The sequence below is a fragment of the Lissotriton vulgaris genome, chromosome 6 (genome assembly GCF_964263255.1).
Source record: "Lissotriton vulgaris chromosome 6, aLisVul1.2, whole genome shotgun sequence".
NCBI lineage: Eukaryota > Metazoa > Chordata > Amphibia > Caudata > Salamandridae > Lissotriton > Lissotriton vulgaris.
In genome coordinates this window covers 1,028,118,701-1,028,143,524 of record NC_141694.1, presented here as the reverse complement: position 1 = coordinate 1,028,143,524, position 24,824 = coordinate 1,028,118,701, and the positions used below count along the sequence as shown (strand labels likewise).

Here is a 24,824-nt window from a genome sequence, read left to right as displayed (position 1 = left end):
TTGCGGGAGGCAGGCTTTTTACAGGTCAGGCCAGCACTCCTGTTTTTACAACTTTTACCTAGTGCACATGTTGCATTTCACGTAGCAAGTTTCCTAGTGGCAGGTGTTCGCATTAATAAGAAGCATTTTAACTTACGGCTCAGACCAATTACAATTGAATCTTCTTAATAGTGCTGGTGCCTTTTAATACCTTGAAGCTGATTGTCAAATGGAAATTTTTTAAATGAAAAGATATATATTTTTTAATTGTTTTAGTGAACACATGAGATATGTTCATTTTAAACTTGATATGCTCATATTTTTATCTCTAATTGATTGTAATTATTGTATTTTATTGTATTGATTGTGATTATTGTATTCTGTATCTTGTCTTTTTTTGATTTTTATTAATCGAATAAAAGTGATTGACTGACTGACTGACAGTTTTCAGAGGCTCAGGTCTTTTACCTTGAAGTAATATTGCGGGATTAAGTGCTGTTTCTTTCTTGTAAGCATATTTTTTGGGGGCATGACTGACTCTTCTTTCAATCCTACAGGTGATGGAAGCACGAACAGGCAAAAAAAAGCTGGAGAGTCAAAACAATGCACCAGGAACTCTACAGCACCCTATAAAACCTCATCAGAAAAACCAAATTCTAGGATGTTCCATAGCTCTCTTAGGGTGACGAATTCTAGAAGTCAACAATGGCCGGAACGCTATCAAGAAATGAGTGGAAAGAAACCTATTCAAAGTGAACATGGTTTCAATAACGCAGAGCATTACGGTTTACAGCAGGGACGATCGAGAATAAAGATATCAAAAAAATATAATGAATATGAAGATAACTTAAGGAATTCAGCTTTTCTTAATGGTATTCAAGACGCTCAGCAAAATCACGCATTGTGCACAGATGATCAGTTTGAGAGAAGTTACATTCTGGAGAAGGACTTCAGTAGACATGCGGGAGCACGTTCAGCAGCGAGACCCTATGCATGTACTGTTTGTGATAAAAGCTTCTTTCGAAAGGGCCATTTGATCACACACTATAGAACACATACTGGTGAAAAACCATATCCATGTCCTTTCTGCCCTAAAAGATTTAATCGGAAAGATAATCTTAATGGACACATAAGAATTCATACTGGAGAAAAACCGTACACGTGTGTGGAATGTGAAAAAAACTTCACTTCAAAAAGTGATCTGAATCAACATCGGAAAAGAAGACACTAACTCGGAGAGGATGTATGCTTGCAACGAAAACCTGGATCATACATGAAAAAAATTGTAAACAATACTAACAAGACGTACTGCAATCTCTGAATTTTGACTGAGTAGCAAACAAGACTATAACAGGGAACAAACCTAACAACCATAGGGAAGTGGCACTAACGCACATCGCATAACATTACCCTAGAATTAGCACAGTCAACCGCTTGCTTGCCCAGTTGAATTGATTTTATACCTGGTTTACCGCAGGTGTAAATAATTCCATCACAAAGAGAAACAAATATGTATTACATTCCTGTATAGCTTGTCAGCAGAAAGATTTAGCTGAACAGGCATTCCATAGTAATTATGTACTATCAAAAATATGACCTTTGATTTTGCATAGACAGTAGGATACAGATTCCCAACTGAAAAAATACGTTTTATATTAAAAATCAAATCTTTGAGTAGGAACATATCACAGAGGACATAATTCTCTTAAAGTGGAAAGGTTCTTGTAGATCACCGAGTACGAATTTCTGTTAAAATCGGAAGTACCCATGCCAATTAGTAACAGATTAATAAATGGTTTACTTGCTGGAGGTACTCTTAGGCCTACCCATCATTATTCTTCATAGTGTGTGATGTCCATCGCCACGTAGATGGAAACAGAGCCCAGTAAAGTGGTGTTTAAAAAATAATAACCCAAATGTCGGGCTAGATTTACCCTCTGTTGGTAAGCCCTAAACCCATATACTTCCTGCTACCCGTTTTCTCTGCTTGTACAGCCATTTTCAAAGGGCATTATGTTTTCAAAAACACACCCTAAGTGCCCAGAGTAATACTTTTCATGGGCTTTTCTTCGATGCGCAGTAGATCAAATTCCCGTACTCATCAAACACCCTATTTTATAGCACAAATGTGAAGGCCTTGTGGGACAGAGATGTATGTCACTTTTGTCAAAGTACCCCCTCCCCTGTTTGGGCATCCCTCACTTCACCTACACCTGCTTTGTGTATCCCTTTCACACCTATGTCACCATACCTCTTCACCTTGAGAAGACTTGGTTCACGGACCCAGCACACAGAAAATACTAGGAACTCATTTTTATGAGGCAATGTGGGTTTACTTAATAGCGCTTTGTCTTCTTCCCCAGAGGAATCTTTATGTTCTGCAGCCCGATTCCTTCTCTGAAAGAAAATACAAGAGACTGTACCTTACTGTCACCATATTCATACTTCAGTTCGCCATGCAATCAGTCAGTTCTAGTAAAAGGGTCCCAAAAATGCCATTGTGAAAAGAGTATCTTTTGATTAATTAGCGAGAGCTTCGAAGAAGCTTGGGGAAGTAGTCCAGTTTCTTTCCTAGGCTACAGACCTAGCAGGCTAACATGACTTCAGTTGCACTATGGTCCCCTTCACGAAGTACATTCCTAGTTACAGTCTTGTGTCATCAGTCAGAACCTTTCCTAATTCGCTCTCCACTCATTGACAGTTAGGGGAAGAAGATTCCTGTGGTATTGGCCTCCAAAGACCTCAGCACATACCCACCCCTTTAGAGAAATATTACAAAGGTGTATGTTTCTCTTCAAGGACAAAGCTGTTCAGTCATAAGCGCCTTATTATGTTCTTATTTAAGAGGGCAAAAGGATGCTTCCTGAACCTAGATATTGGAAGAGTTTTGAAATTTGATCTGAATTGCATAAAGGCCTTTCACACCTATACTGGGGTTCAGAACACCACTGGCAACCCTAACCCTAGAAACAGTTGATCAAGAACCCAGTTGAGAAATAATGATTTGCCGCATAAAAGAATGCTAGGCTAATCTGTGGTCCCTATTGTGGGTAGTTTTCATGGACACTTGAACCTGGTAATTTTTATCGGCATTTCAAAAACAGAACTGTAATAAATTACTATGTAATGCTGGGCTGGGCATTACTTATTATGCTCTGATTTAAGAGATCACTTCCACCAACCTTCGGTAGGAAGCACCATTACGGAGGACCGCTCCAATTGTTGCACGCTTCTTATGCTTGGGTCTTTGCTATCTATCCATTTAAATAAACGGAGGCTGGGTGAGTGAGTAAGAATATCTTAATTTTCATAGTAAAATCAATATTGTCCTTTCGGAAGTGCTAGGGTACACTTCTGTTTATCTTGGGATTGTTCTTTCACACATTGTGGCTCTTAAACCCATCAGATTTGGAAATACGGCAGTAAGTAACATGTTCTCACCTTTATAACAAGCCATGATTAAAGAGGTTCTGGAATTAGTCATCCTATGGCTTTGTGAGAAAGGTTCTTTAACATAGTCAAACTCAAAAAAAGAGAAGGAAGAATGAAAGCTCTTCTCCTTGGAAATGCAACATTGTAAATACAATGATGAACCTAAAGGTGGAAAATGTTAAACTCCAAAACCACAACGAGTGAATACAAATATCATAATTTGTAGAAAAGATTGAGGTCATTAAGCAATCCAAGCTCATGGTTACTAGAATACCATTTTCTCATTGCCACCAATAAAACACATCAATTTCTGCAGCAGCTGTTAAAAAGACATGAAGACCCTGGTAAAGGAAATAACCGATTAGGTAGAAAAATTCCAAGAACGTTCTGTGCGTATTATGGGCAAAAGAACAAAATATGATTTAGCCACAGATATTAAAAACTGATGCATTAATTTTGGGTGAGATTATGGAGCTGCGTTTGCTTCGGGAACAACTATAAACTCACCAGAGGCCTCCAGACAATTGGCCACTTGCGTAAATACCTGAAAAATGATAAACCCTCAACACAGCCGTCTGCTAACACTGATAGTTTTTTTTGATACAGACACTCTAACGCCTCTGTCCACCCACTACCTACAGATCGTGATTATGAGATTATACAGGTCAGATATGGCGGCAAAAGATGAAAGGTTTTCTCATTTGTATAAATGGGTTGAAACTAAGGACCAAATTAAGCAGATTCAAATTCGACAACGAGTTGACAGAAAGCTCAGTCTCAGATTAAAGACATTATATTATTGAACTGCTACATTCGGGGAGCACAAGCGAAGTTGCAAGTCTGCCAGATTAAGTTATTAATAGATATTCAAAAAGGCTGCCACACACCTTCCACATTCTAAATTGGGATACGGTATTTTCAAATAACACATGAAACAGTGGTGGCAAATGGGGTTTCACAGAACATCAAAAGGCCCCCAGTAGTAATCAGAGGAATTCCATTATTTGCCCCAACTATTATTTTTCAGTTTAGAAGTGGATATCGAGAGACCATCTCATCTCGTTTATTTGAAAAGATCCAAACAGTTTATGATACCGGTCGGCAATCTCAATTTACAGCTCGTGATTTAAAAAAAATCCAGTTTTGCTTCACCGTTGACTTTTTTGGTTTTAAAAGTGTATGAAAGTACGATTTGCCAAGACAGAGAAGCTTATTGCAAATATCCTCCCAGTACTGTGCACATAAACTAGAAAAGGATTAAAGCTACAAAGTCCAAGACACAGATAAGAGCAAAACCTTTATAAGAGAGCAAAATGCAAGGAGAGGTGTAAGAATCTGTACGAAAAACTCTGTAAAGGATTCGAACAAAGTACCAGCTATAAGTCATCTTGGTTTTATCGGAATCATGACTTTGCCTAGGCACAATGAAATCCATTGTCATGCCAAAGAAGAAGGATACTCCATTGTTACATGTTAATATGCACAGAATAGAACAAAAAGATAGACACTCAACTATCTTCCATTAAACGTAGAAAAGGTTTTTGCTAAGGATGTCTGAAGATACAGAAATAAGCAACAGAAGTATAAAATAGCAAAACTGCATTCAAAAACTTGAACACTGGCATTTCTCTGCACTAAATTGATGCCAAAGAGACATTTGACCACGAGTAAAGCATACTTGGAGACAGCAGCCAATTTGGGATTGCTTGGTATAGACTAAACACCACTAATAGAAAAATAGTTTCCCGCAACAGAGTACAGGAGTGGAAGAGAAGCCTATGAAAATGTTGATCTCCATAAAATCAGTAGTTCAATAATAATAATAATTAAAGGTCTGGTTGATTATTTTGAATTATGTGTCGAGGTAGTCAGAAGGAAATCAATTTTTGAACATAACTCTGTCAGCTCATGTGCAGCATTTCTGAAAGATGGACTGAATTGCTTACCTGTGAAAACTACCTTCGGAAAGTGTGCCTTAAAAACAATGGAGAGGGACTATCCTTGGCACAGATTGGGTACTGAAGAAAAAACATCCTAGTTAAACGCCCCAACTCACACCTCGTGTTCATTTAGAGTTCGATAAATCAACCCCTAGCCAGCGTCCATTATAAAGCAGATGTTATCAGCAGAGTCGGGTAAATAAAGGCAAAAATGTAACGTAAACAGCGAATCAATAAGAATCCCATAAATATATAAAAACAAAAATGTAGAAATATTATTATTTGACCATTCTTTAAATAGAATTTAGCCAAACGAAGTCTACAGGACACGATTAGCATGCATGCATTAGTCCAGCGATGTAGTTGTCTGCTACTGTATTTGACCGCACGTTTTTGTCCTCACTGGACTTTTACTTAACCACCTTGATATGGGATTTTGGAGCCCCCACAGTGGGCATAACATCTTACCAGTAAGCCAAACACACTACCACTTCTTTGTGAATCTAACCAGTAGCATGTTATTGCAAATCCTGTTAATATGTTAGGGAAAATTATTAAATACATCCCTGTGGCAGCAAATATCAAACCTTGCATTAAAAATCTTAACAATTGAGCCTACACACATCGTTAAATGCCTTCAGGTTTAGCTGAAAGCATGAGGTACTCAGTGATCTTCGATGGTTGCTGCCTGTTCTTCCCACTGACATACTGGCATTACTACCGGAGTCTACAACTATAGTTCTGTAAAGAGCAGTGCTTGTACATCTCCAGAAGTCTTTTCATAGAAGTGCTTCAGAGGAGCTAATACCCCCAGAGCTTGAATGTATTAAACAGATCAAATTCTTTAAGCAGTTCAAACCCTAAGACTCTGTTCATCATTTCAGCAATATTTTCTCTGATATTCATTCTTGGGTTCAAGCCTTCGAGAACGTTTATAAAGATTTGCATAAGTTTCTGGACTTAGTCACTTGATTTTACATAATTTATAAATTGTTGCATAATCACCAAAATGAAGCACGTGCTACATATAATTCTGTTATATGTCAAATGTTGCCTCTCATGTGGCTGTACCGACAAAGCAATATGTTAATTATCAAAACGTATTAATTTGTATAATACCATATGTATTCACATATAATGCTTAAACAACATACCCATAATATTGTAGTTTTTAAATTAAACCACAAGTAATGAACTTCGTTAATAAACCCAACAAACACATAATATTTTATTGGGGGTATTTCTCACTGCACATTTTTTTAAATCTTTGCATTGACAATATTTTTTGCATTTATTTAAAATCCTAATATTATTTAGATGTCTACATGGTAACTAAAAAGCATGTGTGTATTCGTCAATTGTTTTGCTACAAGCTCTTCTCACAGTGATAAAACGCCCTCGGGCAGGAGCATGTGCTTAATAAATCCTTTTCCTTTCATTTCATAAATAATATGTATTTTAAATCCAGAATGTATGCATTTCGTAATGTAATTCCATCATGATGTAAGTAGAGTGACGTCTGTCAGTATTCACAAGAGTTGACTTTACATTAGTTTATCAGCCTGTCTACCCATACTCTACAAGTAGGCGAAAATTACTCGAAGAAATTTTAAGTGACAGGACTTGACAGCAATTATATCGAATATACTTTTGGGTATTTCCTATGTTGAGCCTTTGAAGAGTCCCTCACCATGGCATTACAACCAAATAACAGATTTGATATAATTTGATTGTTTCCATATCTATTACTATGAATGTTTACATATAAAAAAGGCTTGTTCTAGGAATGCGATGGTCACAATGATTTTGGCAGTTTGTAAATCAGAAAATTCTGAATCTCTTTTTGAAGCAGTGACATTTTGGTACGTTCTTGGGTAAAATAGCAAGGGACCTTCAGCAGCGGAAATGTTTGTAATCCTATGCATTATTAAGGCAGAAGAAACATTTTCACACAACTTCTGACTTTAGAATGTCCCTTGATCTTCCGAGACACTTTACTGAAATGAAATTGCAGCTGCCAAGTAGGTCATTCATTTCAGCAATAGTCAGTGATCCACAACAGTGAAGAGGGTCCTTTTGAAACTCTCATTTCAGTTCCCCTAAACTTGTAAGAGCACAACAGGTGGCCTCAGGTTTACAACCCCAAAACTCATTTCAGTTTGACACAGTCCCTCCAGTGGCCATTACTTATTCCTCCTTTGGTACATGAAGCGCAGAACCATCTGAAGCTCTGCTTTAGATGATCACTCATCCACTTGTGGCACTCTTGGAATTCTGCAACTGTATTATATCCATAATTGGACGTGGCAAGTATTTGCTTCAAATGCACCTTAAAGAAATGTGCGTGGAGACTGTGTCGGCATCGCAAATGCAGTTCATCTGCTGCCACTCAGTAAAAAGTCGATCATTCCAGGGTCAATAAACAACAAAGGTACCAGAGGGTCTCAGGTAAATGTGCCCATAAACAAAAGAAAACCAGACAAGAACTCACCCTTACAACCTGGTTATGTCACAGAGAGCTCTCCGTGGATGAGGACAAATACCCATCAGTCACCATTCGGATCCGCCCTTCATCATTTGGGATTTTATCCGTACCACCCGTCAGAGATTATTGGTACTCTCCTAGTAGGTCAACCTGGTGGTAGGGGGTATCCTCACTAGAGTAATGAGACGACAGTGTGGTATACCACTCGATGTAGGTGAGTGGTAGAAAAGATGGGACTGGGGTGTGCAGTGCAAAAAGAAAGTGTGAAGGAAAAAAAGAAAACCAAAGTAAGTGGGTTTAAAATTGGTTAGGAATAAGCACCAGGCAGAGATTTATTACAGCTGTGCTTACCATACCAATGTTAAAAACAGTGCGCCCGCTGACTGTCTAATTATGTGGACAGCCTCAGGACAATATGGTCGACTAGTTTCAGCAATTAAAGGACTGATTTTGTCATTGCTTTCTTCAGGACCAAGAACTAAAAATAAAAGCTACTACACCAAGTGAACAAAGTTACACCCTAGAAACACACAACAAGTGCATACAGTCACCTGTACGTTCTGGGTGTCCTTACAGTCTGTGCAAAACACTGTGGGAAGAAGGTGAGGAGAAAAGCTTTCAAATAATAAATGGGCCATATGGTCCAACCAACAAATATGCTTTGGACTGGAACACAACCATGTGTTATTAAGAAAAAGCACTACCTGAATGCAGACATGATTTAGATACATTTGGTTAAAAAGTTTAAAATACCAAATGCTAATAAACTCTTACCTTAACATGTAAGGTCAGATGGCCTCACCCCACCTGGCAGTGGCTATGGGGAAAAATGAAGCACCGCTCTAGAAAACATGTAGGACACACATTAACACATAAATTGCACGTGGTAGAAACACAGCTCCTGTGGCTACCCATAACAGAAAATACATGGTCATCTAGACCTATCAGGGTAATTGAATTTTTAACAGAATTTTTTAAGAAATTATCAAATGGAATTTCTTAAAGGGCGAGCTCAGCGTGAGTAGATAGCCCTGTTGTGAATATGCTAGCAATAGCGCGAGGGTTCGCCTTACCTAACCGTCGGTACTCCTGGCCGGCGTCCTGGCCATCTGGGGAGGTACCGACAGCTGGCGAGGGAGTGTTAATAAGCCCTGCCATTATTGGGTGGAAGGTCACGTGGGGTTACTCACTCGCGTCTAAAGATCAGCGTTTATCCCCGTGATGAAGTGCAGCAATACGCTGCCGTGCCCGCCAAATCAACAACAAGCTGAGGGAAGGTTAAATCACACCAGCGCTGCTAATCATTCCAGGGTGTCATGCTGTTGTACACACAATTTGCAACAGGGAAACAACTAAGAAAATACATCCTATCATCCTTTTCCCCACTTTTCCCCTGATTCTGCACGTAATTGCTGCTGAGCATTTGTTCCTCCAGTTTGCTACTAATATTAAGACTTGTTCTGGAATTTTGCAAGGAAGGTTGTACCCCAGTTGCACATATATCTGTGCTGCTGTTTTTTCAGTGTGGGGGGAATAAAGCTGTTGGGACAAGTTAGGTTGCAAAACTGCAGACTAAAATACTGATTAGAAACTTGTTGAAGAGGATTTCCCGGTTGAAATGTTGAGCTAGGGAAAAGTTGCTTCTGCTTTCCCATGCTTTGATGTCACTGGAGCTGGCCCTGACTGTGGGATAGATAGATCCTCCCATGTAATAATTTTCGATCAAGCACTCCATCTACATTTCCTATGATGCACTCAATCCACTTGATCACAACACAATGTAATTGCTTGCTTTCCTAGTGGCACACTGCCCTTGTGTATCTACTTAAAAAAACTCACAACTTCTGTTACCTATCCTAGACCCGGCAAATACCACTTGTAAGGTGAAAAGGCAATACTATATATAGATTTGGCCTGATTTCCCTACTCCGTGAGGGAGGCAGTCTCTGTTGGTTTACCTTTGGGACTGAGACTCAGCTCAATTCACATCAGTTGACATGCTCACGAAAATAAATTGTTTGTCCCTTTGTCCTCTTGTGATCATGATGCCTTATTAGAGTTGGTAAAGAGAAACTTTGAAGGACTTACATTTCAGCAAAAAGGTATTATTGGCTTTATGTGCAGGAGGCTTTAAAGGGTGCCAAACCATATCCTGTTAGGAGATGCCAGCTGCCAAGCAAACTGACCTTGTGGTATCTTAAGTTCTATACTTGCGAGGATGAAGTGAAGAAAGAATGACTTATCTGGATAGCTGACTGGGTCCAGCAGAAAGTATCGAGCATAGACCTGATTGTGATTTGACTGGAGTGGTAGAGACACTTCCTCTTCCAGTCAGCCTCTAGGTCTCTCCCTTCTTCTGATAATTGGTAGGCAGAGCAGAGAAGCACCTGAGACAGGCCTTCGACTGCCGGAGCAGACTTATGCATCCTGATGCTAGAAACTTTCAACAAACATGCCAAGTTAACTGAATAGTCCCTGCTTCTCGCTGCTCTGCTTCCCCAAACTTTGCCCAACAATTTTTGCCCCAGACATTGTAGGTTTAAGAGCTCCACATTATGTGCCATAGCCCCTTCCCATAAGTGTTGCCAATGTGGTGTCCTGGCAGCAACCTCCAATGCTGCATTAGACAACCCCTGCCACTAGATGCAGTGTCCAATACTAGTTGTAGCTGTTTCTGCATCGTTTTCAGCCTTGGAGTACGCCCTTTACCCTAAACATTTCAGAGCGGTGGCTGAGAGGGGGTTAGATAGCAGAAAAATACGCTGTCTTCAAAGATTTCTCCATATTTTGTATTCATTGGGTTTGTGGATGAGGCATTTTCTGTAACCAGTCATGCGACCTCCTAGACTAGGCACCAAGGACACAACCCTCAGTAACTTTGGAAAATCCTCATTAAATCCCAGGAGATGGTATAGTATAGAGAATAATCTCCCACCAATCTCTTTCCTAGCTCGTTTCGTTCCTTGAAAATAATTTTGTGCTAAGTGAGTGAGTGTGGAGGTAGACCTAGAGAAATAAAGGTATGTTATCTGAAAGCATTTTATGTCAAGGGATCAAGCATAGTGGCTCAGGAATCTTGTGTTGAGAAATGTTTTTTAACCACAATTTCAATGAGACGCTATGTCGTCTGCAATCCTGGGTGGCAAAGATAATGAAGGATTCGACACGCGTCCCTTCCTAGGAATCTCTGGGGCTTGTTTTCTCTTTTGCACTTCAGCAATAAGAGACCTATTGATTGTCCGTTAGTGTGCAACTTAAGATAGAAAACCTGGATAAAACTCAACACACGTGTATCCAGGGAGCACAGTTATATTCCTTTCTAGCATTCTGAGAGGCAGAGACTGGTTCTCCACAGCAGTCGTTTTCCTATTAACCTACTTCCCAGACTACTGTCATCACCAATAATGGTTAGAAGATCCTGATGCAGTCCTTCTCTGCAGTGTTGTAGTGTTGTCTCCTTTCAAGCATGTTCTACAACATGGAAATAGAGTGTGTGGAATACTTTTGCCTATGCAGTGAAGCACCTTTTAACACCATACTGCTTTGCAGCTTTCAGGAGCAATTAATGCCCCTGGAAAGTAGCTTATCTGAATTTTACTTAAAACTAAATGGGATCCCATCATGACTTCCAGTACTTACGTGTTGGCAGGTAAGGTGCCTGTCAATCTGAAGAGACCAGAAATAAGGATGTTTCTGTGAAGTTAATTTTCCAATCCTGCAGGGATCCACATATCATGAAATGGAATACCCTCACACATTGGGCCACAATACTGTAGCAAAGATGATGTGCATAGTGGTAATGCCTGATCTCAAAGAGCCTGAGTTGTGCTGCATGTTACTGAATCATGTTTTAGGAATGGTGTAAGGAGAGTACATAAAGCAATGATCCTAGGGACTGGGATAAGTAGGAATTCGACTATATGTTAAGGTAAAAAGATCAGCGTAACTGCACTGGTCTTCATTGTGCTGTGGTGAAAGATGCATGTACCGTCCAGGTTGTTCAGTAAGCATATAAGCGTTGCACTGTCACACAATTGAATGGTGTACAATATTAGAGAAAGTAGGTGTGTGAAGGATTACCCACTTAGAGGTCATGTATTTATGCTGGCGACATGGATTCTACAGGTGCACAGGCGTCATCTTTCAGGTATTGCGATGCACTGCTCTCTCTGCTAAACCGTCTGCTTTGAAACCAGGAGAACATGCATGCCAGTGAGGACAAGTTTGTAGCATATAATTCAATAATAAAGCATTGAGGAACCACATAGGTAGGCAATATAGTAGCAAAGAATAGTGGGGTCTGTGGGAAATATGTTCTGATTTAAGTATTCCCATTGTAACTCTTGAGTTCCCTATTAGCGTTTTGTTTTTGTTTGTATTTGATTACAGTTGTGGTTTTGAAAGCCAATACACACAACACCCCTTGAAATTAGTGTGTGTCGGAACCTGATGTATATGTGTCTGTGAAATGTTTTCATATTTGTTCTTCAATAAATAGAATAGTTATTCTCTAAATTCACCTATGAGTTTGTTTTGTGACATTCACACAACCAACAATCTCAAGTTGCTCACTCAGAAATAAGAATGATATGGAGTAAGAATGAACTGCTTTGTGCTTACCTCTTTTTACTGAGTGCAGATATTTATAAAGATTGCCTTAGGATGATCTGGATTTAGTCATCAGTTTCTATAATATTTTCCAAATGGTAATTCTAACATAGTGCATGATTCTTGCTGTACTTTTCTGAAATTAAATTCACAGTTGGTGGTTACTGCACACTCTGAGATAATGTCCTGGTGGACGTGGTGGTGGACGTGGTGTGGGACATTGTGGTGGTGGGCGTGGTGTTGGTGGTGGACATAGTGGTGGTGGACGTGGTGGTGGATGTGGTGGTGGTGGTAGACGTGGTGGACATGGTGGATGTGGTAGTGGTGGTGGACATGGTGGTGGTAGTGGACGTGGTGATGGTGGATGTGGTGGTGGTGGAGGATGTGGTGGTGGAGGACGTGGTTGTGGTGGACATGGTGGTGGTAGTGGTGGTGGACATGGTGGTGGTAGTGGTGGTGGGGGATGTGGTGGTGGAGGACGTGGTTGTGGTGGACGTGGTGGTGGACATGGTGGTGGTGGTTGTGGTGGTGGATGTGGTGGACATGGTGGTGGTGGACGTGGTGTTGGATGTGGTGGTGGTGGTGGGCATGGTGGCGGACGTGGTGGTGGTGGACGTGGTGGTGGACATGGTGGTAATGGTGGACGTGGTGAGGGTGGACGTGGTGGTGGTGGTGGTGGAAGTGGTGGTGGACATGGTGGTGGTGGACGTGGTGGTGTTGGTGGTGGATGTGGTAGTGGTGGACGTGGTGGTAGTGGTAGACGTGGTGGATGTGGTGGTGGTGGTAGACATGGTGGTGGTGATGGTAGACCTGGTGGTGGTGGACGTGATGGTGGGCGTGGTGGTGCTAGTCGTGGTGGACGTGGGGGTGGTGGACTTGGTGGTGGTGGACATGGGGGTCAACTTGGTGGTGGTGGACATGGGGGTGTCAACTTGGTGGTGGTGGACATGGTGGATGTGGTGTTGGTGGACTTGGTGGTGGTGGATGTGGTGATGGTGGACGTGGTGATGGTGGACGTGGTGATGGTGGACGTGGTGGTGGTGGACGTGGTGGTGGAGGACATGGTGGTGGTTGACGTGGTGGTGGTGGATGTGGTGGTGGTGGATGTGGTGGTGGATGTTGTGGTGGTGGTGGAGGTGGACGTGGTTGTGGTGACGTGGGGGTGGACATGGTGGTGGATGTGGTGGACATGGTGGTAGTGGACGTGGTGTTGGTAGACGTCATTGTGGTGGACGTGGTGGTGGTGGATGTGGTGTTGGACATGGTGGTGGTGTTGGACATGGTGATGGTGTTGGACATGGTGATGGTGGTGGGGGTAGTGGTGGTGGTGGAAGTGATAGTGGCGGTTGTAGATGTGGTGGTGGGGGGCGTGGTGGGGGCGTGGTGGTGAACGTGGTGGTGGTGGTGGACGTGGTGGTGGTGGGATAGCAGAAAGAGGCCAAATATTAGAAACAAACAAGTGCTGAAGCAAAGAAAAGAGCACGGCTGCCATTGTTCACTATTCGGCTTAGCAAGTGCAGCTGTTGCTCTGGTTTAATAAGACTGAAAAAGCAGTGACGTAAGAGAGGCAGTGACGGGTGGAAGTGCTACACAACGTAAACATGCGGTCTTCACTGTCTTCACTTTTCAAGCACTCGCACTCATGCTTGTGGAGGCATCCACCTTGCGGGAGCGAGCAGCAGCCATATGTTTGTGATTGACGTGGCCCCGCTGCTGCTCGCTACCGCAAGGTGGATGCCGCCACAAGCACGAGTGCTTGAAAAGTGAAGACCGATGGCTAAAGGCCCTCCTAGGCAGCGCACTGCCTAGGCGAGACCTAAAAACAAAATATCAGAAAGGGAAGCAGAAAGATGACCAATCGACTTTTCTGTGAAATATATTACAAATTTGTTCCACTCGCAGGTAAATACCATCTTAGTGGAGGGATGTTTGGCTGTCAGAATAACATTGAAGACTTCGGGAGGAAGGTCAAAAGCTATCAACTGCCACTACTGAATCTCCACGCAAGAAGGCGAAGACTTGACAGGTTATGATTGAGGACCCCCACCCTCCTGCTGCTGCTACAGAAGATCCTCCAGAAGGGGCAGCCTGATTGGAGGTTTGATTCTCATCTGTAGAAGCTTGAGATACCATACTCTTCTAGCCCAGTCCAGAGCCATAAGGATGACTTGGGCCCCGTCGTTCCTGATCTTGAGAACTCTGGACAGGAGTGGTATGGGGACAAAAGCGTACAGAAGACCTGAGCTATACTTGGGAAGAAAAGCATCTCCCAGCAAGAGCCTCCCTGGAAACTACCTTGCGCAAAACTGCTGACATTGTGCGTTTTCTGCAGAGGCACAGAGATCTAACCAAACTTCTCTAACCCCCTCTGCTGAAAGAGACCTTGCGTCACCTCTGGATGGAGATGCCACTCGTGATCTGCAAGGCATCGACGGCGAGTATGTCCACCCTGGCATTCAGGGAACCTGCCAGGTGTTGAACCACCAGTGATCAGCCCTGCTGTTCCAGCCATGTCCCGAAGTGCAGAGCCTCTTGACAAAGAGTCAACGACCCCACACCGCCCACTTTGTTATAGTACCTCATGGTGATTGTGTTGTTTGTGAACACTCAAACTAGCCTTCCTTTGATTAAGGGTAGAAATGCTTTCAATGCCAGACGGATCACAGGGAGATCCAGCATGTCTAAAAGGAGTCCTGTTTCTGCCAGAGACCAGAGTACTCTCCCAGATGGCCGCCCCATCCCAGAAGTGACACATGTGTCACTACTATGAGATCTGGTTGGAGAAGGTAGAGGAGTCTGCCACTGACCTAATTGCGGTTCGTCAACCACCCCTGCAGGTCTCATGCTGTTCCCTCCGAGATCTGCACCATGTCGGAGATTCCCCTAATGCTGTACCCACTGGAACTTCAGGTTCCTCTGCAAAGCCTGCATATGCCATCTGGCATTTGTCATAAGCAGAATGCAGGAAACCATGAGGCCCAGCAGCCTAGGAGTCATTCTCACTGAAATCCAGGTTAGGTGCTGAAATATCGGTATCATAGCCTGAATATCCTGAACTCGCTGTTCGGGAGGACAAGCCAGAAACTGCACTGTATCCAGAACGGCTCTGATGGAAGGAAGCGTCTGAGAGGGAGTCAGGTGTGCCTTTGTCACATTGGTAGTGACCCCCCCCCCAGCGAATAAAGAAGGTTCACCGTAGTTGGAAGGTGGGAGACAACAGCATGGGGCAAGCCAGACTTCAGCAGGCAGTCTTCAAGATAGGGGGAGACTCGTACTCTTGATAGGTGCAGATGAGCTGCAACTTCCGCCATCCCCTTGGCGAACACTCAAGGGTCACTGGTAAGGCCAATTGGGAGCACAGTGAAGTGAAAATGCTTGTGGCCTATCATGTATTGCAGGAAACGCCAATGGGCAGGCAGGACTGGAATATGTAAATAGGTATCCTGCAAGTCCAATGCTACAATCCAATCTCCTGCTTCCAGGGCTCCCTTGGCCAAGAGAGTCATGACTTTCTCCCAGAGCAAAATGAAAAGATCATCCATCAGCCGGTCGTAGGATGGGGACATGGAGGGAGGGGTGGTCTTGGAGGGGAGGGAGTAGCCCCTTCAGACTATTTGGAGGACTTACCTGTCCAACGGATGGTCTGACCATGGTGGAGGTGATGGCTGATCTTGCCACCAGCTGGAAGCCTATGGTCTGGATTGTAAGACTAGGAGGGTTTGGAGGCTGAAGCTGCTGGGGGGTTGGTGGACTGAACTGACCACTGGCTGCCCAAGCCACATGGCCAGACCGAACCTTGGCTGTCCAGGGGTTGCTGAACTTGCGCAGCTCATTGGCTGAGGTATGGCTGGCACGGCTGTAAGCCCCTTCGTAGCTACAAAATGGGTGAAAGACAGACTGGGGATGTGCGGCCACTGAGAGGTCCAAGGGTTTGGCCGTAGCCTGTTAGTCCTTAAGGCCCTCCAGTGCCATGTCGGCCTTGTCTCCAAAGAGACGAGTCCCACTAAAAGGTATGTCCATGAGCGAGGCCTGGAAATCCCCCAAAAAGCCAAATCTTCTCAGCCAGGCATGGCACCTGACTGTTACCGTTCATGAAATTGTTCTGCCCAGCGAGTCGGTCGAGTCTAGATTACATCGAACAGCGAACTTTGCTGCATCCCTCCCATCTGATATTGCCAGGGAAAGGATGGCCCAAATCTCCACTGGAACCTGTGGCAGCACCTGCACAACAGTTTCTCACAAAGTGTGGGAATAACAGCCCAAGCATGTGGTGTTCACCAACTGCAATGCAATGCAAGGCTGTCGGAAGAAAAAAAATGTCTTGCCCCAACTGCCCCTATCTTGGATTCCCCATCCAGAGGAGCACAAGGGAACAAGCCTTGGGACGTAGATTCCTAGACTACCAAGCTCTCTGGGGTAGAGTAGGGCAGTGAGGAAAATGGGGTCGCCTGGAGCAGGGTGGTGGTGGCAACGGCCATTTGTCCTATTCACAGGAGCCCCTATGCTGGGCTTGGATCAGGTTCCTAGTAGGACGTCCCTGAGGGCTTCCTTATTCGCGAGTAAAGGTTCATAAGAGGAAACTCCCGGCTGTAGCACCTCTGTGAAGATCTTTGTCTTGACTGCCACTGACGGCAGCTGAAGGCCAGGGACCTCAGCTGCCCTTCGCTCCAACATAGCCTAAGACGCTCTCTCCTCCGTAGCCACGGTAGAGGGAAAAAGCATGCCACTATCTTGAGAAGTATCCAGTCAACAGGCCTCACCCAATTCCTCATACCACCATCTCTAATTAGGCTGGCCTTCCCAATCTTCTTTTGCTCCTAGCCCTTCAGAAAAGGGCTCAGGAAATAACCTAGGACCTATAGGTCCTGTGGCACTGAATTCCACTTCAGGCCACACCGTACTGGCACTAGGTCATTGGAGATCAGAATGGGGCAGACATTGTCGGTGGGCATGGGCAGCATCAGGAGCATCTGCATTGGGAAAGGTCGCAGTGGCACTACCAACGCTGGTCTGGATCCTTGGGGAGGGGCATCAGCACCGGTGCCAGAGTCACCAGCAGAGAACCCAATGGAGCCCCCTCTGACCCACGGGGCATGAAGGTGCTCAGGAGAGGTAGGGCCGCCTAAAATTGAGGCGCTTGGCCTTATAAAATTATTTTAGTTAGACAGGGTCGCTGCAGCTCCTAGAAAATTGGGGAGGCGCGGAGCCGACCCAGGCACACGTTCTTTAGAATGAGGCCAGGAATGCTAAGGCTCCTTTATTGTGTCACCCAACTTCTTGTGTTTCTTATGCCTCTTACCTGAGTGTCCCGATGATTTTGAATGGGACTAGGAGGACTTGGGACTCCTGGCACCTTTCACAACTTTTCCCTAGTTAAGCTGAGTAGTGTTTTCCCTTCATGGGGAGCTGAGTCAGTCAGTCATTAAAACTGAGTCTGCTTTTATTTATTTTGAGACAACTTTATTCCTTACTTTGACGCCACGCCACGCTGACCTCTGTGTTTTCTGGACTCAGCCTGCTGTGAGCCGCTGCTGTGAGCCGGACCCGCTCCGCGGGTCCCGCTTCGCGGTCTCACAGCGGCTGTCAATCATCCTCAAGGGACTTCACCTGTTGACCGGCAGGGCTGCGAGGGTAGAGCGGGTGGACTCCACGGACCAGGAGTCCCCGCGCGCCCGTTTCCAGCTGGGCTCCTCTCCCTGCCGGCCCCGCCCCCATCACAGCAAGTACTAAGGGGCTGCCTAACCCATCTACGGCGGATTCCTCACTTTGACGCCACGCCACGCTGACCTCTGTGTTTTCTGGACTCAGCCTGCTGTGAGCCGCTGCTGCTCGCCGGACCCGCTCCGCGGGTCCCGCTTTGCGGTCTCACAGCGGCTGTCAATCATCCTCAAGGGACTTCACCTGTTGACCGGCAGGGCTGCGAGGGTAGAGCGGGTGGACTCCACGGACCAGGAGTCCCCGCGCGCCCGTTTCCAGCTGGGCTCCTCTCCCTGCCGGCCCCGCCCCCATCACAGCAAGTACTAAGGGGCTGCCTAACCCATCTACGGCGGATTCCTTACTTTGACGCCACGCCACGCTGACCTCTGTGTTTTCTGGACTCAGCCTGCTGTGAGCCGCTGCTGTGAGCCGGACCCGCTCCGCGGTTCCCGCTTCGCGGTCTCACAGCGGCTGTCAATCATCCTCAAGGGACTTCACCTGTTGACCGGCAGGGCTGCAAGGGTAGAGCGGGTGGACTCCACGGACCAGGAGTCCCCGCGCGCCCGTTTCCAGCTGGGCTCCTCTCCCTGCCGGCCCGCCCCCATCACAGCAAGTACTAAGGGGCTGCCTAACCCATCTACGGCGGATTCCTTACTTTGACGCCACGCCACGCTGACCTCTGTGTTTTCTGGACTCAGCCTGCTGTGAGCCGCTGCTGCTCGCCATACCCGCTCCGCGGGTCCCGCTTCGCGGTCTCACAGCGGCTGTCAATCATCCTCAAGGGACTTCACCTGTTGACCGGCAGGGCTGCGAGGGTAGAGCGGGTGGACTCCACGGACCAGGAGTCCCCGCGCGCCCGTTTCCAGCTGGGCTCCTCTCCCTGGTGGCCCCGCCCCCATCACAGCAAGTACTAAGGGGCTGCCTAACCCATCTACGGCGGATTCCTTACTTTGACGCCACGCCACGCTGACCTCTGTGTTTTCTGGACTCAGCCTGCTGTGAGCCGCTGCTGTGAGCCGGACCCGCTCCGCGGGTCCCGCTTCGCGGTCTCACAGCGGCTGTCAATCATCCTCAAGGGACTTCACCTGTTGACCGGCAGGGCTGCGAGGGTAGAGCGGGTGGACTCCACGGACCAGGAGTCCCCGCGCGCCCGTTTCCAGCTGGGCTCCTCTCCCTGCCGGCCCCGCCCCCATCACAGCAAGTACTAAGGGGCTGCCTAACCCATCTACGGCGGATTCCTTACTTTGACGCCACGCCACGCTGACCTCTGTGTTTTCTGGACTCAGCCTGCTGTGAGCCGCTGCTGCTCGCCGGACCCGCTCCGCGGGTCCCGCTTCGCGAACTCACAGCGGCTGTCAATCATCCTCAAGGGACTTCACCTGTTGACCGGCAGGGCTGCGAGGGTAGAGCGGGTGGACTCCACGGACCAGGAGTCCCTGCGCGCCCGTTTCCAGCTGGGCTCCTCTCCCTGCCGGCCCCGCCCCCATCACAGCAAGTACTAAGGGGCTGCCTAACCCATCTACGGCGGATTCCTTACTTTGACGCCACGCCACGCTGACCTCTGTGTTTTCTGGACTCAGCCTGCTGTGACCCGCTGCTGCTCGCCGGACCCGCTCCGCGGGTCCTGCTTCGCGGTCTCACAGCGGCTGTCAATCATCCTCAAGGGACTTCACCTGTTGACCGGCAGGGCTGCGAGGGTAGAGCGGGTGGACTCCACGGACCAGGAGTCCCCGCGCGCCCGTTTCCAGCTGGGCTCCTCTCCCTGCCGGCCCCGCCCCCATCACAGCAAGTACTAAGGGGCTGCCTAACCCATCTACGGCGGATTCCTTACTTTGACGCCACGCCACGCTGACCTCTGTGTTTTCTGGACTCAGCCTGCTGTGAGCCGCTGCTGTGAGCCGGACCTGCTCCGCGGGTCCCGCTTCGCGGTCTCACAGCGGCTGTCAATCATCCTCAAGGGACTTCTCCTGTTGACCGGCAGGGCTGCGAGGGTAGAGCGGGTGGACTCCACGGACCAGGAGTCCCCGGGCGCCCGTTTCCAGCTGGGCTCCTCTCCCTGCCGGCCCCGCCCCCTTGGTGACCTTTGCAAAGCTACAAAGAGGAGCTATCATCCCCGCTGCGCGGGAGCGCGCGGAAGGGCGCCGGGAGAAGCCCGGGACAAGGGCGGGACCGTCTGTGGCCGTCCGGGGCCGCAGGAGGCCGGGCTGGGCTAGGTCATTTACATTTACATCTTGCTTGTTGTATGCTGTGTCTTAGTATCTATGCACTGTGTATAGATAGCAGTGGTTTATAGTTACTATACCAAGCGCCCATAATCTAGTCAATCCTCCTTTAACATGAGTCACTCTGCTCCGCCCGGTGTTAGTATCTCTGTTCTGGGTCCCCTTGATAAATCCGCAAAGGAGGTAGATATGGACCTACTTCTTGCTGAAAGAAGAGCAGAGCGCCGACGCTCAATTGAGCAGTTAAAAAAAATCCACTGCCAGTTTCAAATAACACACATGAACTTGCCGCCCAAGGTTTGAGCGTTATTGAGGCCGATGCTACTGATCTTAACCTTACCCCTAGTATATTTAGGTTTCCTGCTATTGCCCCGCCCTGTAGTAGTGCCACCTGCGGAGGTCAGCTTGTTTGCCTCCCTATCGATCACTCAAGCATAATTGAAACAAACATCCCCGAGACCTCTTTCAGGGAATTAGTACCATCCCCTATGCTGCCCAACATGTCTCTGGTTTGTATTGACCCAGGCGAGATCATTCCTGAAACGAGTGGATCAAAGTCAAGAACCACGTCTGACAAGACTATAAGGGTTGTTCACTCCCCACCAAGGAAGAAAAGGAAAAAGGGAGGGGTAAAAAGGAAAGGGTGTAGCGGCCAGACTCCATCACCACCCCTACCCAACCCATTTAGTGAGCCAGGTCCCCCACCCATAGTAGAGCCACTTCCCTCAGATACACGTGAACATGTATCTCCAGAGCTAGTTACCGTAGGGGTAAATGAGGTGTCCCTTGGTATTTTGGAGAAGCTTATTAAATCATACATGCTTCCCCTGCTAGAACGTGTGAGGACTATGGGAGAAAAACTGGACCGCCTTGTGGCAACCATTGAGTCTTCACATAGCACTGGCTCGGATAAGAACAAGGGCCCATCCAATAAACCAGCCGGATTATCTCTTGCTGCTGGCAAACCACCCAGCACTACCAGCCAACTCACTATCAATACTACTAAAGCAGTCACTATTTCAAACAAAGCACCGACGGTGGTTGCGAAACCCACTTCAAAATTACCCCCCGCGAAAGCAAACCCCAGTGTGGTAGTCAACAAACCACTGGCTAAGGGAGCAGCACCTCAGACAAAGAAAGGGATGGGTAAACCTGCCGGCGCAAATGGTAAAAACAACAAACCCTTACCATTGAAGAGAAATGTAGACTTGCCCCCAGACTCACTAAAATTTGTTATTGTTATGACAGGTGTGCCACCAGTTCAGGAAGGGGATAGAGAAAATGACGAAAGTTTAAAAAATAAAGTCATCTTTTGGCTGAAAACAAATAGACCCCTTCCCCCCAACCTTAATGGGGACATTGTTACGGTCAGAAGATGTCAGTGGGTTGGGGTGCGCCCTAAGGACATAGAGGGGGACATAGTGATTATAAACTTCAGGGACCACAGAGTTGTGTCTCACCTTACAGATTGGTATGTGGGACACAGCGAGGGAGGGATTTCCACAAGGAATCTAAGTTATTTCTACCCCGAGCCCTTGATCAATTCAAACGACCGACCCCCTGGTAGAATTAACAAAAACACCAAAAGCCTCCTTAAATGGTCCAATTTCACGCCAAGTTTCCATGTACCCCATTTCAACCCAGAGGCGCTGTATCGCTCCTATATCCAATCTACTTACAACTGCCCAGTACAAACGCCGGGCTGGGCTAAGTCATACACCCAGCCCACTGGGCCTCCAGCCCTATTGGATTTGCCATTCTCAAACAAGCCCCTATATCCTATGGCTCCCTCAACACCAGCCTTTACACAGTTACAGCAGCCTTCCAGCTTTTTTCCAGCAAATCTTTACACCAACAGGCCCATCCACCCCAAAGACCTTTGGAACATTCCCCTGAGAAACTTATATGACCCACTCTCAGGGCTGTCGTCCTTGGATTGACAAGCACTAGAGAAAAGTGATGACGACAGTGTGTGGGAGACGACACGAGCATTCTTCCATGTAATGTCGTAAGTTCTAAAGACTCACACCAGTGCCGTGAGGAGGGAAGTCTAGTTTACCCAAGGGAGTTAGTCATATTAACACCGATTCTTGGCACATTCCAATCTAAGGTTGTTTCTCCCACAGGCACATCTCCTGTGCAAGCAGCTCAGGCTGGGTCAATAAGCTTGACAAGGGAAGGGTTGTTCATAGAGGCACTTCCAACTGAAGAATCTTCCTTTCAACCCTGTGAACCCCCTCCTATAGACATAATAGTCCCGTGTGCTCAAGCTTGTGTTAAGGGTACTACTTTGGGATGTTGGAATGTGGCTGGTATAGAATCCTGTATATGTATACCTGACTGGGCCGACTTCATCCGTCAAGGTGATGTTTGGTCTTTTCAGGAGACATGGTAAACCCTTCCAGTTTTTTTTCTTCCAGGTTTCCTGAGTTTTAATAAACCCGCAGTCAGAGGCCAAAGAGGCAGGGCTATGGGGGGCCTCACCATTTGGGTTCGTCAAACTGTAGGGGTCTCCGTGAAGGAAATTTATATTGACTGCCCTGATATCTTAATAGTTAGCATGAAATCTAATAGTGGGCTTGACATTCCGTTGTTTAATGTATATGCCAGAGGTATTCCGGGTGGTCGTGTATCATCCACCTTAACATGTTTAGATGAATTCCTTGGCTCTACCCAACCAGTGGGTCATGTGGTTGTAATGGTGATTTTAATACTTGTTTTGAACCTCTAAGCAGGGAGGATGGGTTGTTAACTGAGGCAGAGGACATGATGTGGGGTATCCCACAACTCGAGCTTCCTCCGATCCCTAAGTGGTCCCAATGCGCCACTTTCATCAAAGGTATATGTCTGAATTGGGGACTGCGTGCCCTAAACGGCCGTACAAGATCGGATAGGTTGGGCAACCCAACATTCTTCAATGGCAGGCACAGTAGTCGCATTGATTATATCCTAGTCGACATAACCCTATGGCCCATAGTATCGGATATGACAATTAGGCCACGCCCGGAAAGTGATCACGAACCACTCATAGCAGAACTGAAAGACTTTAGTTTTGCCGGGCCGATTGTGCGACATTCTAATCCTGTTCAAGAGGCCATGGTATTAACTAATGATATGAGGATGGTTCGTTGGCCAAAGGTAGCCGTAGATGTGAATGCACGCAGTAAAATAAGATCTCTGGTTTCTAATTCTCTAAGGGAACTTGATAAGTGTGACAACTTGAATCGGAAAACCCCTAACATTTCAGACATTCATGCCAGCCTGTTTCTATCCCTAAAGACACTATTTGTTAAATATGTTGCCAATAAGGGCTTAGGAAAGGCGAGGAAACCTGCTAATTGGTTCAATGAAGAGTGCGGCAAGTCCCATGCAATCCTGTTCAAAGCTTTAAAATCTAAGAACCCAGCCCTAATTAAAATCAGCAGGAAGGCTTATAATGAAGTTAAACGGCGGGCAAAAGCCGCATGGGATGATGAGCGCTGGGCTCTCCTAGCTGAAGCCTGCGGCTCCAGGAACCTCCAGCAATTTTGGCATCTCCTCAGATGGGGACAGTCCCAGGATGATCGTCCCAGCCCCACTTCTGTTGATCAATTAAAATGGGTGTCCCACTTTGAGGAGCAGTTTAGGTGTCTTAGGGATGGGGAAGCTCCCATTAGTTGGCCATTAACCTTTGATACCCTTGTGTTTTCAGCCAAAGAGGTTGAAAATGTCTTGAATGCCATCCCCAGGGGCAAAGCGCCCGGTCCGGACTGTATCCCAGCAGATATTTTCCAGCAGGACCAAGACTTATGGGTACCGTATCTATTGCATCTGGCAAACACGCTGGCTAGGGGCGCCAAGGTTCCTGATTCATGGGCTGGTGCCGAGATCTTGCCCATCTTCAAAAAGGGCGATCGGTCGGTACCATCCAACTACCGGCCGATCAGTCTTATTGATGCGGTACAGAAGATAGTATCTCGACTTGTTCTTTCTAGGGTCCAGGCTTGGATCGAGGAATATAACGTTCTCACCCCTCTCCAAGCAGGGTTCAGACCACATGTTAGTACCCTGGATCAGGCTTTTCGTTTTATGCTCCTGCACTGGAAGACGGTTACCCTGGGTAAAGGAAATCTATTTGCGGCATTCGTAGACCTTAGGTCTGCGTTTGACCTTGTCCCGAGGGCTGGGCTTTGGAATTGCCTACTAGAAATGGGTATGCCTCCCATTCTGGTCCGCCTTATAGTTAACCTCCACGCAGAGACCTATGCCTTTGTAAGATGGGGCAAACCCGGAGAGGTGACTAAGAACTTCCCTGTGTCGAAAGGTGTCATACAGGGATGTGTTTTGGCACCCACCTTGTTTTCTCTATATATTAATAGAGTTACCAAGTACTTTGACGGATTTCCCACTGATGCTCCAAGTTTGGCTGGCATGAAAATCCCCCTGCTCATGTTCGCTGACGACACTCTCTTGATTTCACGA

The 24,824-nt window shown here is 46.4% G+C and overlaps 1 protein-coding gene across 1 annotated transcript in view; it reads left to right on the top strand.

The window, feature by feature from the left end:
* Positions 1-6,798, top strand: part of LOC147708370 (uncharacterized) — a 727,732-nt gene extending 720,934 nt beyond the window's left edge. Inside the window, exon 7 of the mRNA XM_086927094.1 lies at positions 537-6,798. Within this exon, the coding sequence (XP_086783220.1) occupies positions 537-1,210 (674 nt within the window). The 3' untranslated portion in view covers positions 1,211-6,798. The remainder of the gene's footprint in view (positions 1-536) is intronic.
* Positions 6,799-24,824: the final 18,026 nt, after the last annotated feature.